The sequence below is a fragment of the Spermophilus citellus genome (genome assembly GCF_964194105.1).
Source record: "Spermophilus citellus genome assembly, chromosome: 8".
Classification (NCBI taxonomy): domain Eukaryota; kingdom Metazoa; phylum Chordata; class Mammalia; order Rodentia; family Sciuridae; genus Spermophilus; species Spermophilus citellus.
In genome coordinates, this window is record NC_138189.1 from 38,872,557 (window position 1) to 38,886,407 (window position 13,851).

The 13,851-nt window shown below is 40.8% G+C and overlaps 1 protein-coding gene across 1 annotated transcript in view; it reads right to left on the minus strand.

Annotated features, from left to right (window-relative positions):
- The window catches only part of TXK (TXK tyrosine kinase), a gene marked incomplete at its 5' end in the record, with an annotated part of 56,423 nt that overhangs the window by 40,535 nt on the left and 2,037 nt on the right, over positions 1-13,851 (minus strand). The window contains 2 exon segments of the mRNA XM_081304534.1: positions 436-538; positions 1,568-1,622. Of these exon segments, the coding sequence (XP_081160660.1) occupies positions 436-538; positions 1,568-1,622 (158 nt within the window).

A 13,851-nucleotide genomic window follows, 5' to 3' on the forward strand; every position in this document is an offset into this window, starting at 1 on the left:
GGGTTTGGCATGTTACAATTCTTAAGAGATGATTGACTCCTAAGTAGTTTCACTTTGTTTTAAGGATTCTTGTGAAAGAAGACAAGTGGCCACCCCCTTTCCTGTGCTATAAGCTTGTATTGAGTTCACCTCACTTCCTAGGAACACTTCTTCTCCCAACACTGAGCTGAAATTTTCTCCTTGCCTCAAAATGGCAGGAATCAAAATACATTTCTCTTTCCCCATTCACTGTTCAGGTTCAAGTTCTATCTTTAAATACAGCAGAGTAGGCTGTTTAAACTGTCCTTTTTTTCTTTCTTTCTTTCTTTTGCTTGCTTCTAGAACATTCACTCGCTATGCATTGAGCACTTGTTACAGGCCAAGCTAATGGTAGGTTCTGGCCCTGGTGACAAGCAGGAATCGCTGGGTGCAGACTACCTTGGACCTGATACTCACGTGCTTCTTACTTGAGGGTTCGCTGAGCCACCATCTGTGACGCTGAGTGTAGTTTTCCGGAAGTTCTTCATCTCTGCTCAGGCTTATTTGTGTTCTCACTTGTCTGGCATTGAAAAGCAATAGTGTTGCAAATAGCTATAGGTATTAAGAGTATCCATACATCCACTAGATTAACACAACCGTAGTAGAGAGATCCAGGTATCTAGCCATCTGCTTTTTTATTTAGAAGGTTTCTTAGCTCTCTCTCCTCGGGCCCATTGCCAGTTCTCAGAAGTGAAGTTTCCTTCTCTGAGAGCTAGAGATGCTAAGAGTATGTAGAGTGGTTATGAAATAAAACTGAGAGAACATGTCACACACCTGTTCAGAGTCTGGTGCATATTAGGGACATAAAATCACAATCACGATAATGAAAATCTTACTGCATCAGGCACAACATTTATCGTCTTGTGTGCATTACCTCATTTGATGGCATCTAATGTTATAAACACACATGGGGTCCTGATTAATAACATGAGTTTCAGTCCCAACTCCAACATTTCATAGTGTGGCCTTAGCTAGGCAGTGTAACCTCTCTAAGCCTCAACTGCCTCATCTGTAAAGTGAGAATTGTAAAAAGAAAAGACCCTGGGTATTTTTGAAAGTTATGTGAATGAATAAATGTAAACCTCTTAGCATAGCGACTGACATGGGGACATTCTTCTTAAATGTCAACTGTTACAATTAACATGGTACCTTGGGTTTAATATTTTACACATCTACTGGACACCAATGTATAAGATACACCAATAGTTTTGGGGAGATTCTCAGGTAACTAAGACAAGTCTCTTTAAAGGAGAGAAAGTAAAGAGTGGAACACAGACATAAAAGTAATAGATATGAAATAAACATCAGGTAGAGAACCAAGTGGCACAGCTGTGGGCATATGAGGGAAGAAGTGACTATCTAGAAGGGATGGAGAAAGATCACAGACCACCTGACATTTGACCTACACCTTTCAAATGGTCAGGCAAAATAGGAGAAGGGTTCCCAGGTGGAGAGAGCAGCAGATACAAAGAGACACAGAGACCCAGTAGATAATAAGGAAACCATGAAAGAATTCATTTCCAAGAATTTGCTTTCGGAACAGACTTACCGCTTCTGTACTGAGCAGCAACAGCAGCAACAGAAAATGGACTGGAAGGTATTATCTGAAAAGCAGATCATTCTCACTGTTAGGGAGTCACAAATCCATGGCATTGGATAGATGAAGCTGGGGGTGTTATCCCAAAAGAGGAAGTCCCCAGGGACTTATCAAGTATATGACCATCTTGAAGGTGCCCTCCTTCACTAGTGAAGGACAAAAACTGTCACGAAAGCAAAAGAATAAGTTACTAACACACTGGCCGATGTGGTTTCCCTTCTCAGGCTCCTCTTTCCTGGTCCGGCTTACGCATTTCCTCAGTCTGCACATGATAAATGACCAGTATATTCTTCTTTTTTTTTTTTTGATTTTTTTTATTGGTTGTTCACAACATTACAAAGCTCTTGACATATCATATTTCATACATTAGATTGAAGTGGGTTATGAACCCCCAATTTTACCCCAAACAGTATATTCTTCTTTACCTTTGTCACGACTCACATTAGCTAACAAATGTACAGAAGAGTAGGATTCCAAAGACAGTGTTCTCCTTGGAAATCTGTTAGCAGGGATTCTGAATTAGGTATGTCATATTTCTTTAAGAATTTAAAAAATAGAAACAAACTCTTAAATTTTCAGTGAATTAAGTCTATATATAAACTGAATATTTAGAAGAAAGAAACTAGCCAGTAAATCTGGGTCATGCTTAGACTTTTATGGTGCAGCTTAATCTTTATTTAATTTCAGTTAAATGATTTATTTGCCTTTAAAAAGACCATAAATAAGTCTTACAATTCAAATGAATGTTTTATTTTCATAGACCTGTATTTTTCAATCAGCTTATGCTCACATTGACACCTGAAAATGAATTATTACTAAGGCAGCAAAGTATGGTAGAAGATGACCTTTAACTTTGAGGTTAGAGCTGGGTTTTAATCCCAGCCACGCAGGTAACTATATCTTAGATAGGTTCCTTTACCTCTCCAAGGCTATTGTGTGGACTTATTGAATCAATTCATAGGAAACATTAAGACCAATGCCAGCTATATAGTAAGAAGGTTATCAAGAAAGCATATTATAATAGGGTTGTTGTGAAGATTAAAATTAGGTATCATTTTTAAAGTCCCCAGGACACAGAAGGAAACATTATCAGTAAGGATCCAACAAGAATCAGAACATTCAAATTAGAATGCATTGAGTAGACTTCATTTATAAAAAGAAGGTATACAGATGTCCACAGAGGTGAAGAGTACATGGTTGGATGTGCAGGAACAGAATAGAACTGTTCTTCTATTCTATGAAGCCAGATATTTTTGAGTTAAAGAGCACACTGGTAATATATTTAGGACATCATTAAGGCAAACACCAATGAGACCAAAAAAACAGGTTAACTGCACAGAATGGGTCATCTGGTCAACCTCTGGTTGTCTTTCCCCATTCTGTCTCAATTCTAAGAGTTTCAGCTGCATTTCTCAGGGTGCTTCTTGTCACCAATCTCCCAATCCTGCTCATGAAGTTTTTTGAGATTTTTGGATCTGCTGGGACCTCTTTCATCATATACCACTTTCATCTTATGATGGATAACTTCTGCATGCCCAATTTCATAGTTCATTGAATCGATAACAGTAAGTTCATGATATGCAATTTGAATCACATAAATATTTTATTCATGGCCAACCATGTACTCTTCACCAGGAGCTACTTTTCAAATGGAAGAGCGTCATCAGCATGAGTCAAGAAATTATTCCAAATTCATGGAGATTTGTGCTGCAATTTTCATACTGGGACCTTCCAGAAGCTTCTTATAGACAGCAACTTGAGATATGTAGAGTGGAGAAGAATGAATATCAAGATGTGGGGATCACTGAGTCATTTTGGGGCCAGTCTACTACATTTTATCCCTACAGGCTCGTCCTTCCAGTAGAATAAAATGGAAAAGAGTAAAGATATCCAGGCAGTAATTAATACATATTAATTCCATTCCTTGAAAAGAAGTTGATCTTCCAAACCTACATTCATGCATTCGCTTTTCTATGATTTGGATATTACTATTGCTCATTCATTGAGCCCATAACTTGTTGGTGGTCCAATAATAAATTTTTAATTACTGCCCTGTATATACAGATCAAACAACTCACATTTGCTACTTTACCACTCATGCCAATTTAATAACTTTCTCTCTTCCTTTTCTGTACCCAGAAACCACTCATTTCCCAAGTTTTATCTGAAGGCTTATTTCTGGAAATAAAAATAAAATTCATTGATTCCTAAAAATCTGCACTGCATCATGTTACTCTGTTTTTGGACTTCAGCTGCTTCTGTCAATTTTTACCTGGTGTGTCTGATGGTATCTGCATGAGCAATTTGCCAACAAACAAGCAAAAATACTCCTTGGAGAGAGTGTATATTAGCACTTGAGGGTTCTGTCTATTTTGGCAGGAGTGGATCTAATTTACAGTTTTACCAATTTATTCCAGTGTTGTTTAGAGCCTCATTAGATCTGTATCTATCTGGGCCAAGAGATGCAAAATTAAATGTAGGTTACATAGATGAGTGAAGCAGGTTATAATAGTTTAACGTCTGTGGCAAAGGTGCAGTGCTCAAGTTCACTTGGAGATATTTGAACTTAAATATTCAAAAATATTCCCTCCCTCTCCTATATCACCATTTTTACCCTTTCTACTGAATCATGCCCATCCACAAATATACTGCTACTTCAGCATATTGGAAAACAAAACAAACTCCTCAGTGATTGTATTTCCTCCATCAGCTTCGCTCCCTGTTAATGGTAAAATCTTGAAATGAGTATTCTGTACCTGCTGCCTGCAATTATTTTCCTTACATTTCTCTTACCCCATTCAAGTAAAACTTTTGTAGCTCTCACTTCTAAAACAAACAAACAACAACAACAACAAACAAACAAACAAAAAAACTATTGTTAGGGTCACCAGTGACCTCAACACCACTAAACCAAATGGTCAGTTCTAAGTCCTCCTCCTCCTAGATGTCTCAGCAGCATTTGGCACTCTATGCCTGTGGGCCTGCTCATTCTCCATCTCCTCTGTTGCTACTTTTCTACCTCCCTGACCTTTGCATGTTAGACGGCCCTCAAAGTTTTTGATGTCTTTTTTTCTCTGTCTTATTCACTCCTTTGATTATCTTACTCCCTCCTGTGGCTTAAAAACCATTTATCAGTTGATGACATCCAAATGCACACATCTGGCCCAGTTCTAATGAACTCCAGATTGTGTGCCAAATGCACTCCTGAACTCTCCACTTGGATTTCTAACAAACACCTCAAACAAACATGAGATGAAATCTGAACTCCTTTTCTTCCTTCCTTCCCCAATTTTCTCCACCCACCCTCCCCCATCTTGTCCAAAGCAATTCCATCTTTCCATCTTTCTTAAAGTCATCTTTGACTCCTCTCTTTCTCTCATACCCAGGCCAATCTGTCAAGAAAGCATGCTGAGTGTTACTTAGAAATATATATATCTTGGCCTAGGAACATAGCTCAGTAGTAGAACACTTGCCTAGCATCATGTGCAAGGCTCTGCATTTGATCACCAGCACAGGGCAAAGGGTGATATATATATAAAATTTCAGTTCAGGATGATGAAAAAGTTCTGGAGATAGATAATGGTAATCGTACAACAATACGAACGTATTTAATGTGTCGATATCACTGAAGTAAATGTTTAAAATCTGTTTAAATGGCAAATTTTCTGTTGTGAATATGCTATAGTTTGGGTCTTGAATGTCCTCCAAAAGTTCATGTTTTGATGGCTTGGTCTCCAGCCCATGGAACTGTTGGGATGTGGTGGAGCCTTTAGGAATTAGGGTCTAGCAGAAGGAAGTTAGGTGATTAGATTAAGGATAAACCCTTGAAAGGGCTATTGGGACCTCAGCCTCTCCTCCTCTTCTCCCTTTCCTTCTCTGAAACTATGAACCAAAACAAACCTTTCATTCTTTAAAGTTGATTATTTCAGGTATATCGTAATAGTAATGGAAAGTTAGTTAACCTAATTTAAAACATACGCATACATACATGCATAATCTCATGGCTTTTTCCCTCCTCATCTGTTACTAGTATGATTAAACCACTTTCAACTCATCTGGCTTACATGAAAAATCTAACTTCTTCTTGCTTCTTATCTTACCAATCAATAGTTTATTCTTAGCAAAGCAGCAAGAATAATTAACTAAAAACTTAGTAGAGCACGTTACTCCTTGTCTGCAAACCCCACAGTGGCTCTCCACCTCACTCAGTAGTGTTCTCCCAGTGGCCTGTGAAGCCCTCCTGTGGAGTTACACAGCCTCCTGTTGCCTCATCTCACCACCTAGCAAGGCCTAACTTCCCTCCAGCCACACTGCCTCCCTGGAGCTGCTTCCAAAGCATGCCAGGCCTGCTCTCACCTTTGCTTTATGTAGTTAAGAGCACTGTGTTCTCAACTGCCTCCACTCTCTCCCAGACTTTGCTCCAATCTCAGCTTCTTGACAGAGTACCCTAATTGTCACAGCCACATAGACTCTTCATGCTGACATTTCTCACTCTGCTTTACTTTTTCTTTCTTTTTTTTTCTTATGGCATTTTTCGTCTTCCAACATACTGTGCAATTTATGTATTTATTTCTGTATTGTGCCATCTATAGTCCCCCTAGAATGTACATAGAGATCTTTGTCTAATTTTTTTATAGTGACATCCAAATAGACTAGAGCCATTTTTGACACATAATACATACTTAATAAATGTTTGTGAGTGAAAGAATTAATGAATAGGTTTAAAGAAGCACCAAAGCATGAGCTTGCTCTGAGAACACAACCGTCTTGATTCAGTCCTAAGGGCAATATGCAAACTGATAGCAGAACAAGCAGGTGCAATTAGGAAATGGTGAACACTACAGAGGATAAGATTAGATTATGAAAGTCCTTGAACTAAAGAAAGATAAGACTCTGAGCGTCTATACAGTAGGGAGTCTTAAACAGATACTAACGATGAAGAACCATTTGGCCACTGGCCAAGGCAGAACAAAACTACACGATCTAGAAACCTTTATAAGATGGTCTAGCAAGGTAATCTGTGACCTCATGTTCTAAAATAATCTTAATCTATTTAACATCATCAAATACAAAAAAGTATAAAATGTGGTCACATGGCTTTTTAAGGAATCCCTAGCATGTTATATTAGTCTCTATTTTTTTACATATTTGAAATAAAAGGAAAGTCCCAGAAAAATCAAGTTGGTCTGTGATTAGTTAGGTACTAATTAGTTAGGTACTGTTCTAGGAATGCTGACTTTTTACATAAATACGAATTTTAGTGATAAATTCTACAGGACTATTTGCCTTTTTCCTTTGTATGTACTCTGTCCAAGTCCTCAGCAGTTCACAACTACATTTCTATATTCATTCATTTAATCCTCACAATGACCCTAAGGAGTGGATGCCTCTTTACAGATGTGGTTATCCCATACTGAGAGTAAGGCTACTAAGCAGAGAGTCAGGATTTGAACTTAGGCACCTGACTCCAGGGTCTTGTTCAGAGCTGGCTCTGTTGATTCATCCTGTAGACCTACTCCATACAAGCAAGTCTAAGTCAAGTGCCCTCCACCTTCAGCAATATATTCTCCCTCATTTCTGGCCTTCTGTAATTTGACTGGCCCCACCCTGACCATGTTCACCAATTCCCATGGCATTAGCTTCCTCCACTTGCTCTATCCTCAGATAGACTTCGCCTGTTCTGAAAAAGACTTCCTCTTCAATCTACTTGTATCATTTTGGGATTCCCAAAACATCTGTGATCTGCCCTGTCTATGGCTCTCAACTAGGCACCACTTTAGATGGTTATTTCTTTGAGGGGGCTTCATCTCTCACTGGATTTCTCACTCTCACTGTCATCAACAAGTAGACTGGATTGTTCTTCATTGTGCAGAGCTGTCCTATCTGTGGAATGATCAGCAGCACCCCTGACCTCTACAGCCTAGATGCCAGCAGTTGCTTAGTTCCCCTCTCTTCTAATACCCACACCACTGCCCCCTCAAGCTTTAACTACTAAAATGTTACCAGACATTGTCAAATGTTCCCTGGCGGTAAGGTCACCCCAGGTTGAGAGCCCTTACACCCTAAGTTCTTGTACATGTTGATTCTAAGCTCTTGTAGGCTCTGCAATTTCAGGACTGTGTCTTACACTTTTTTTTTTGTCTTCTCCAAATCATCCAACTTCTGTTTCTGACATATTGCGAGAACTTGACAAAGTTGTTAAGCAAAAACTCACCCGTCTTTATGCCATCCCATCATACCTGTGCCCTTTTCAGTAACTCATTCTATCAGATAATACCTTACAGCTCACTGACCACAGAGAAAGCTAGATGGACCACAACCTTTTGACGAGGCAGAACAGCAAAGTTGAAGAAAACTGTGCTTCTGGAGCATTAGGTAGCATTTATAGTAAGCAATAAGTCTAACTTTTTGTTCAGATCTATTTAAAAAATGGAAAATAAAAATAATAAAAATAAGCTCATCCAAAATCAAGCATCAAACATGAAATGCTTAATTATGTGAAATTATTAAAAACTCACTGGTATTCTATTTTTTTCTGTATTAGGACAGCACACAAGGTTGAGAAACCTTTTGTATCAGGTAGATATGGTCTAAAAATATTGTGTTATCTTAGAGCAATAAGGTGAGACTCTTGGCAGCTATTCGGATGCCTCATCAGCTAAACTTAGGTAATAAAACCTATCTTCTAGGAATTGCTATTGCCCATTTCTACCAACATAGCCCTTACCATACGCCAGGCACAAAATATGAACTAAGATATTACTGTACCGTATTGACTGACTCACTCATTGAGATATGTTCCGTTATTTTAGATCCTATAAATAAAACGAGTTACAGAGCGGTTCAGTCATTTATTGAGTCACATGCTAAAAAGCAGGTGAGACAGAATTCGAGCCCGGAGAGTTTTGCTCAGAGTCCATGACCAGGACAATGAGATTGTCCTTGTGACAATTAAGATACCAAGGACAAAGCAACTAGTTCATGGCAGTTAGTTCCTCTCCCACCTTTTCCCTCACCCAGGTTCCTGGAACTCATTCAGCGAGTACTTATCGGGTACTCACAGGAATATTTAAGGTAAACCCATAAAATCGTGATGGTTCTCTGAAAACACAATTGATTGGCGAGTAAGCCAACACAGATCTTCAGTCCTCCACTTCTCTCTTTTAAGTCCTGTCTCTACCTCTGACTCAATGTTGCCTCCACGCAAGACTCTCTCCCCACTGTCAAAACAGCTCTCAAGAGAGACTCTGACCCTTGTTCTCAGTGAGGTGTAAATGACTGATGTGACAGGAGATGTGTCGTACTGCTGCATTTTTTTTTTAGTGGCATTTATATGTTTGTAACCATGGCATCTGTATTAGGATGAACAGACAGGGTGGTCTGTTTTAAAGAATTGGTTCACATGACTGTGGAGGCTAGCAAGTACAACGTCTGAGACTCAGGACAGGGTTACGGTTGAGTCCAAAGGCATTCGGGAGAATTCCTTCTCGTCTAGAGGAGACCGTACTTTTATCCATAAGGTTTTCAACTGTGGATGAGGCCCAGCCACACTATGGAGGGTGTCCCCAGAAAGCTCCTGTGTTAATAATGTTCAGAGGTGAAATGGTTAGTTTATGAGAGCTGGAAGCTAATCAGTGGATTGATCTATTTGAAAAATTAATAATTTGAATGGACTAACTGGGTGGTAACTATAGGCAGGTGGGGCATGGCTGGAAGAAGTAAGGGCACTGGGGAGGCACTTTTGGAGTTAATATTCTGTCCCTGGCTCCTTGTGTCCCCTCCCCCAACCCCCTCCTGACTAGCTGCCATGAACTATGTAGCTTTCCTCTGTCATTCCCTTCTGCTCATGATATTCAGGCCCAGAGCAATGGAGTCAGTGGATGATAGACTGAATCTCTGAAACCATGAGCTCAAAACAAACTTTTCTCCCTCTAAGCTGTTCTTGTCAGGTAGTTTGGTCAGAGCAACAAAAACCAACACAGAGGCAATCTTCTTTACTCAAAATCCACCTATTTAAATATTAATCACATCCAAAAACACCTTCACCGAAACATCCAGAATAATGTTTAACCAAATAGCTAGGCACCAAGGCCCAGCCATGTTGACCATAAGATGAATCATCACTGCACTTTAAGGACATGAAACTTCAAAAGAGAAACTGCTGATATCTGACACCAAGCAGGAATTACGATAAGGATTTGAACTATTTCCTCAGAAGACCAGGAGCAGTTGTGAGCAGAGAGGACAGCTTCTGCCTTGCTTATTCATGGACCCATACCACTGACTGCACATGTGCTAGCAGATAGTTGCTGCCCAATAAATAATTTTTGAGTGAATTAGAAAAAACTATAAGACAAACAGCTCTTTGGTGTCCCCTTGCTGAACCTAACACCCCAAGATACTAATTATCTTTATAGGTAGGAGTACCAGACCAAAATTCATCCCAAAGCAGTTATTAATGATTAATAGACTTGTGGTCATTTTCTGTTACAACATCACAGGACTTTTGGGTGAGGAAGTAAATACAGAACTCCCTTCTACAGGCATTCTGTGATTACAGAATTCACTCTCTAAATCCTTGTGTTAACCCACAAGGGAGAAAGCTCTTGCCCTTCTAGAAAATTCCTAATTTAAACAAGAACTCATGCATATCAAAGGCCTTTGCCAGAGAGACAAAAATGCCCCAGAGATGGACAGTGACTATTTGGAAGGATATGTGGAAGGATGATTACTGAAGGAGCAGGGTTTCTTCTCCTACAGTAACATCTGCGCTGTTCTTTTCATCTGCTTATTCCTCAGCAAATATCTTTAATGTTATGCCGTAGGCCAGCAAATTCTTTAAAAAAAAAAAATCATCGTGTCCAGCTGTAATCTCTGTGACCTTTGCGAACCATCAGCACATCTCTTGAGGGTCATGCGGTTGAGCCTCTCATTTATTTGGTATTTGTGATCTTTCCTGGGAAAGCTTTGTCCTCCTTCTGTCATTTAGCTGGGAGCCTGCTGAGGTTCCTTCCACCCCCAGAGGTTTCTGGGTGGTGGCAACAGTGCTCTGATTAGGAACAGACTTCCACCAAGGGACACGGGAAGGAAGTGAGGGTGAGAAGTGCCATTTTTCAGGACAGTCCATAAGGTCACCTCTCCACAGGGAAAGGCATGGAGGTGAAAATCCCGGTCAGGGCTGTCTGAGAAGCAAAGCAGCTGTCATTGCCTTATTTCCAATGTCTCAAGATTTACATCAAGTAAACCTTGAGTTCATCCCCGTCACCCCCCAGTCCCACCTCCACTCTGCACATCTGATATCAGAGTTTCATTTTGAATCAGTTGTCTCGAAGGAAATTCAATCCTATTGAATTTGGTCATCATCATAACTAGCACATGGTGAGTGCTTTTTATTTAAAAACATGACTTGAAACTGGCTTATTCAGGAGCTGCCTTGAGCCAATGGCCAGGCTTGTTGGCCAACCCAGACACCGCAGGCTGTGGTCTTAAGACAAATAATGTCTGGTGCCAACTGCAGCTCAAGGGCTGGGGAACACCTTATAAAAGTATGGCTTTAAGAAAATGGCTCTAGATGAGTGAAGCTGGTCCTATAAATTGGCCACGCCAATAAACTATGTCTTGTCTTTTTCCAGAAGTTTACAGAAAAACCAAACTTCCTTAATCCCACCACTAGTTCTATTTTTAGGGCCTTTTGAAGACACATGATTTTTAATTGAGTTAAACTAGATTAAGTGGGCAGCGCAACACCGCTAGCTTTCCTATAGCATGGATTTGTACCTCTGACCAGGAGTTAAGTTGGCTTTCCAGACACCAGACAAAAACCACGGGGTCGTGGGAAGGAAAAGGAAGGAAAGGCGGTACATTGAGTTGATCATAGCAGTTTTTATTCAATTTAGAAAGCTATCCCTATTCTGTTTATGCCCTTTGTACATTTAAGTTGTTAAATTATCTTGAGTGTGCATGTGTGTACACACTTGCTCATCCTTTGGATACTCAAATGTCCTCTCTTCTAAGACATGAAGTTCACCAGAGACCTTACCTTTTCTAAATGTATGGACCAAATAAGCGAGCAACTCTGTATTAGAACCCAAACTGTTTTGTTGGCATTTAGGGTATCGGTGAAACCTTGAAATGGGGGAAATTGTTACATTAGGGGATTCATCTGGAAGGAAAAATGTACCTAGCTAGCGGGACAGCAAAGGGGTAAATGGGGTGGAAGGCAAGAATGGTGCTTAACCTCTCTGGGGCCTGAAGGGGTACAGTGTGTGGGGAGGGGCACAAAGAAGATTCTAAAAGCCTGAAGAAGCAGGATGGGCATCCAGCACAAGGGTGACTAGTGTTCCCCTGAGTGAAAGGTCCAGTAACAAAAGGCAGTGAGTCTCCCTGAAGAAGGCTCATATTTCTCAGCCGCAGCCAAAACACCACTCAGATTCCCAGTTCCCGGAAGCCCTTGCTTGCTCTATGCAGGGATTCTGATTTCTTCTAGGAAATGACCAGCTGTGAGCTGGACCTTACATTCAATCTCTCCCCTCCCCCATACCTTGGAATCATGTTTCCCAGAACTCTGGTGTCTGTGGGCTCAAAGTTGATGATGAATTTTCACATATCACACCCAAGACACCCTAGACCGCTTGCAAGGTGAGGAAACACCCAGCCAGGCCACAAGGCCTGTGGGTACAGCTGGCACTGGACCACAAGCTGTGCTCACTGACTCAGGATTCATTGAAGGCAGAAAACACAGGGCCAGCTGGCTCCACAGAGGAGCCATAGGATCTGCAGGTCTGCACAGAAGAAAGCAGAGGAGCCACCCAGAGGTGATTACAAGCTGCAATTAACACTTTTCTATACTTTGTTCAGAGAGGAACATGAAATAATTTAAGTCATAAGACCAAAAAAAAAAAAAAAGTCTCAATTAAACTGAACACTTTTTGTTTTGGGTATCAGAGTTTGAACTGAGAGGTGCTTAACCACTGAGCCACATCCCCAGCCCTTTTTATTTTTTATTTCGAGACAGAGTCTCACCCACGTTGTTTAGGAAGGGTCTAACTGAATTGCTGAGGCTGGCCTCAAACTCACAATCCTCAATCAACCTCCCGAGTCACTGGGATTACAGGTATATACCACTGCATCCAGCCAACATTGAACCTCTTTTTGAGTAAGACCAGAGGCAAATGGTTGTGAAAGCAGACAGGTTTGTTTCTGACATGTGGCTCTGCTTGCTTTTTGCCACTTCGTTAGTTACCTGTTGTTAAGAATGAATCACTCTCAAACCTCAGGAAACTATGATCTCATGGGCTCCATGGGTCAAGATTTCAGGAACAACTTATCTGGGCACCTGCGGCTTAAGGTGTCTAGTGAAGCTGTGGCCAGGCTGGGCTCCACTGGAGCTGGAAGATCCACTTCCAAGCCCACTTCCATGGCCACTGGAAGGCCTTGGTTTCTCAAGACAGGCTTACTCGTGGGTGGCCTGAGGCTGCGCACATGGCAGCTGATCTGAGTCAAGAAGCCAGAGAGCACTAAGACCAGGCCCTGGACCTCCTTATAACCTAGTCTCCAAGGTGACATCCCATCATTTTTACCAGGTTCTATTCATGAGAAGTGAGGAACTAGGTCTGATTCATACTCCAGAATAGGGATTGCACTAGGGCATGACTACCTGGAGGCAGGTCTCACAGAGGGGGCATCTTAGAGGCTGCCTCTTTCTGGTCCCTCAACTTCACATTAGTGATGATAATAGTAATGGACAATTTTTGCTCCTTGCCTCAACCTCAGATCAAACTATGGAGATAAGTCCAAAAACTATGGTTGTCAACTGGCTTCATCTGATATCACTGAGCTTTGTCAAAGCTTGATTTCATAAGCTTCCAGAATTAAAATCAGAGGCAGTATTTTTCTTCCTCATTTTTAAATTATCTGCACAAGTCACTCAGAATCCTGGAATTAAATTAATAACACTATCCCAGGCATCCTTTAAGCACACTAGACTTAAGAACCACTTATAAAATCATTTTGCCTTTCAACTTTATACATTGGAGAGAAAAGAAGTGCAGAGAAATTGGAGGTGGGGGGCAGGTGGGAATGGGCTGCAGGGGAGGTCAGAGGTAAAATTTTCTAACCTTTAACCATTGCACCTGTGCCCTGTTCTCTAAAGAATTCTCCTGTCCTAGGCTGGGGCTGCTTTCAGCACAACTGTTAGCTGCTGTGAATGATGGCAATTCAAATTATGTTTCACTTAT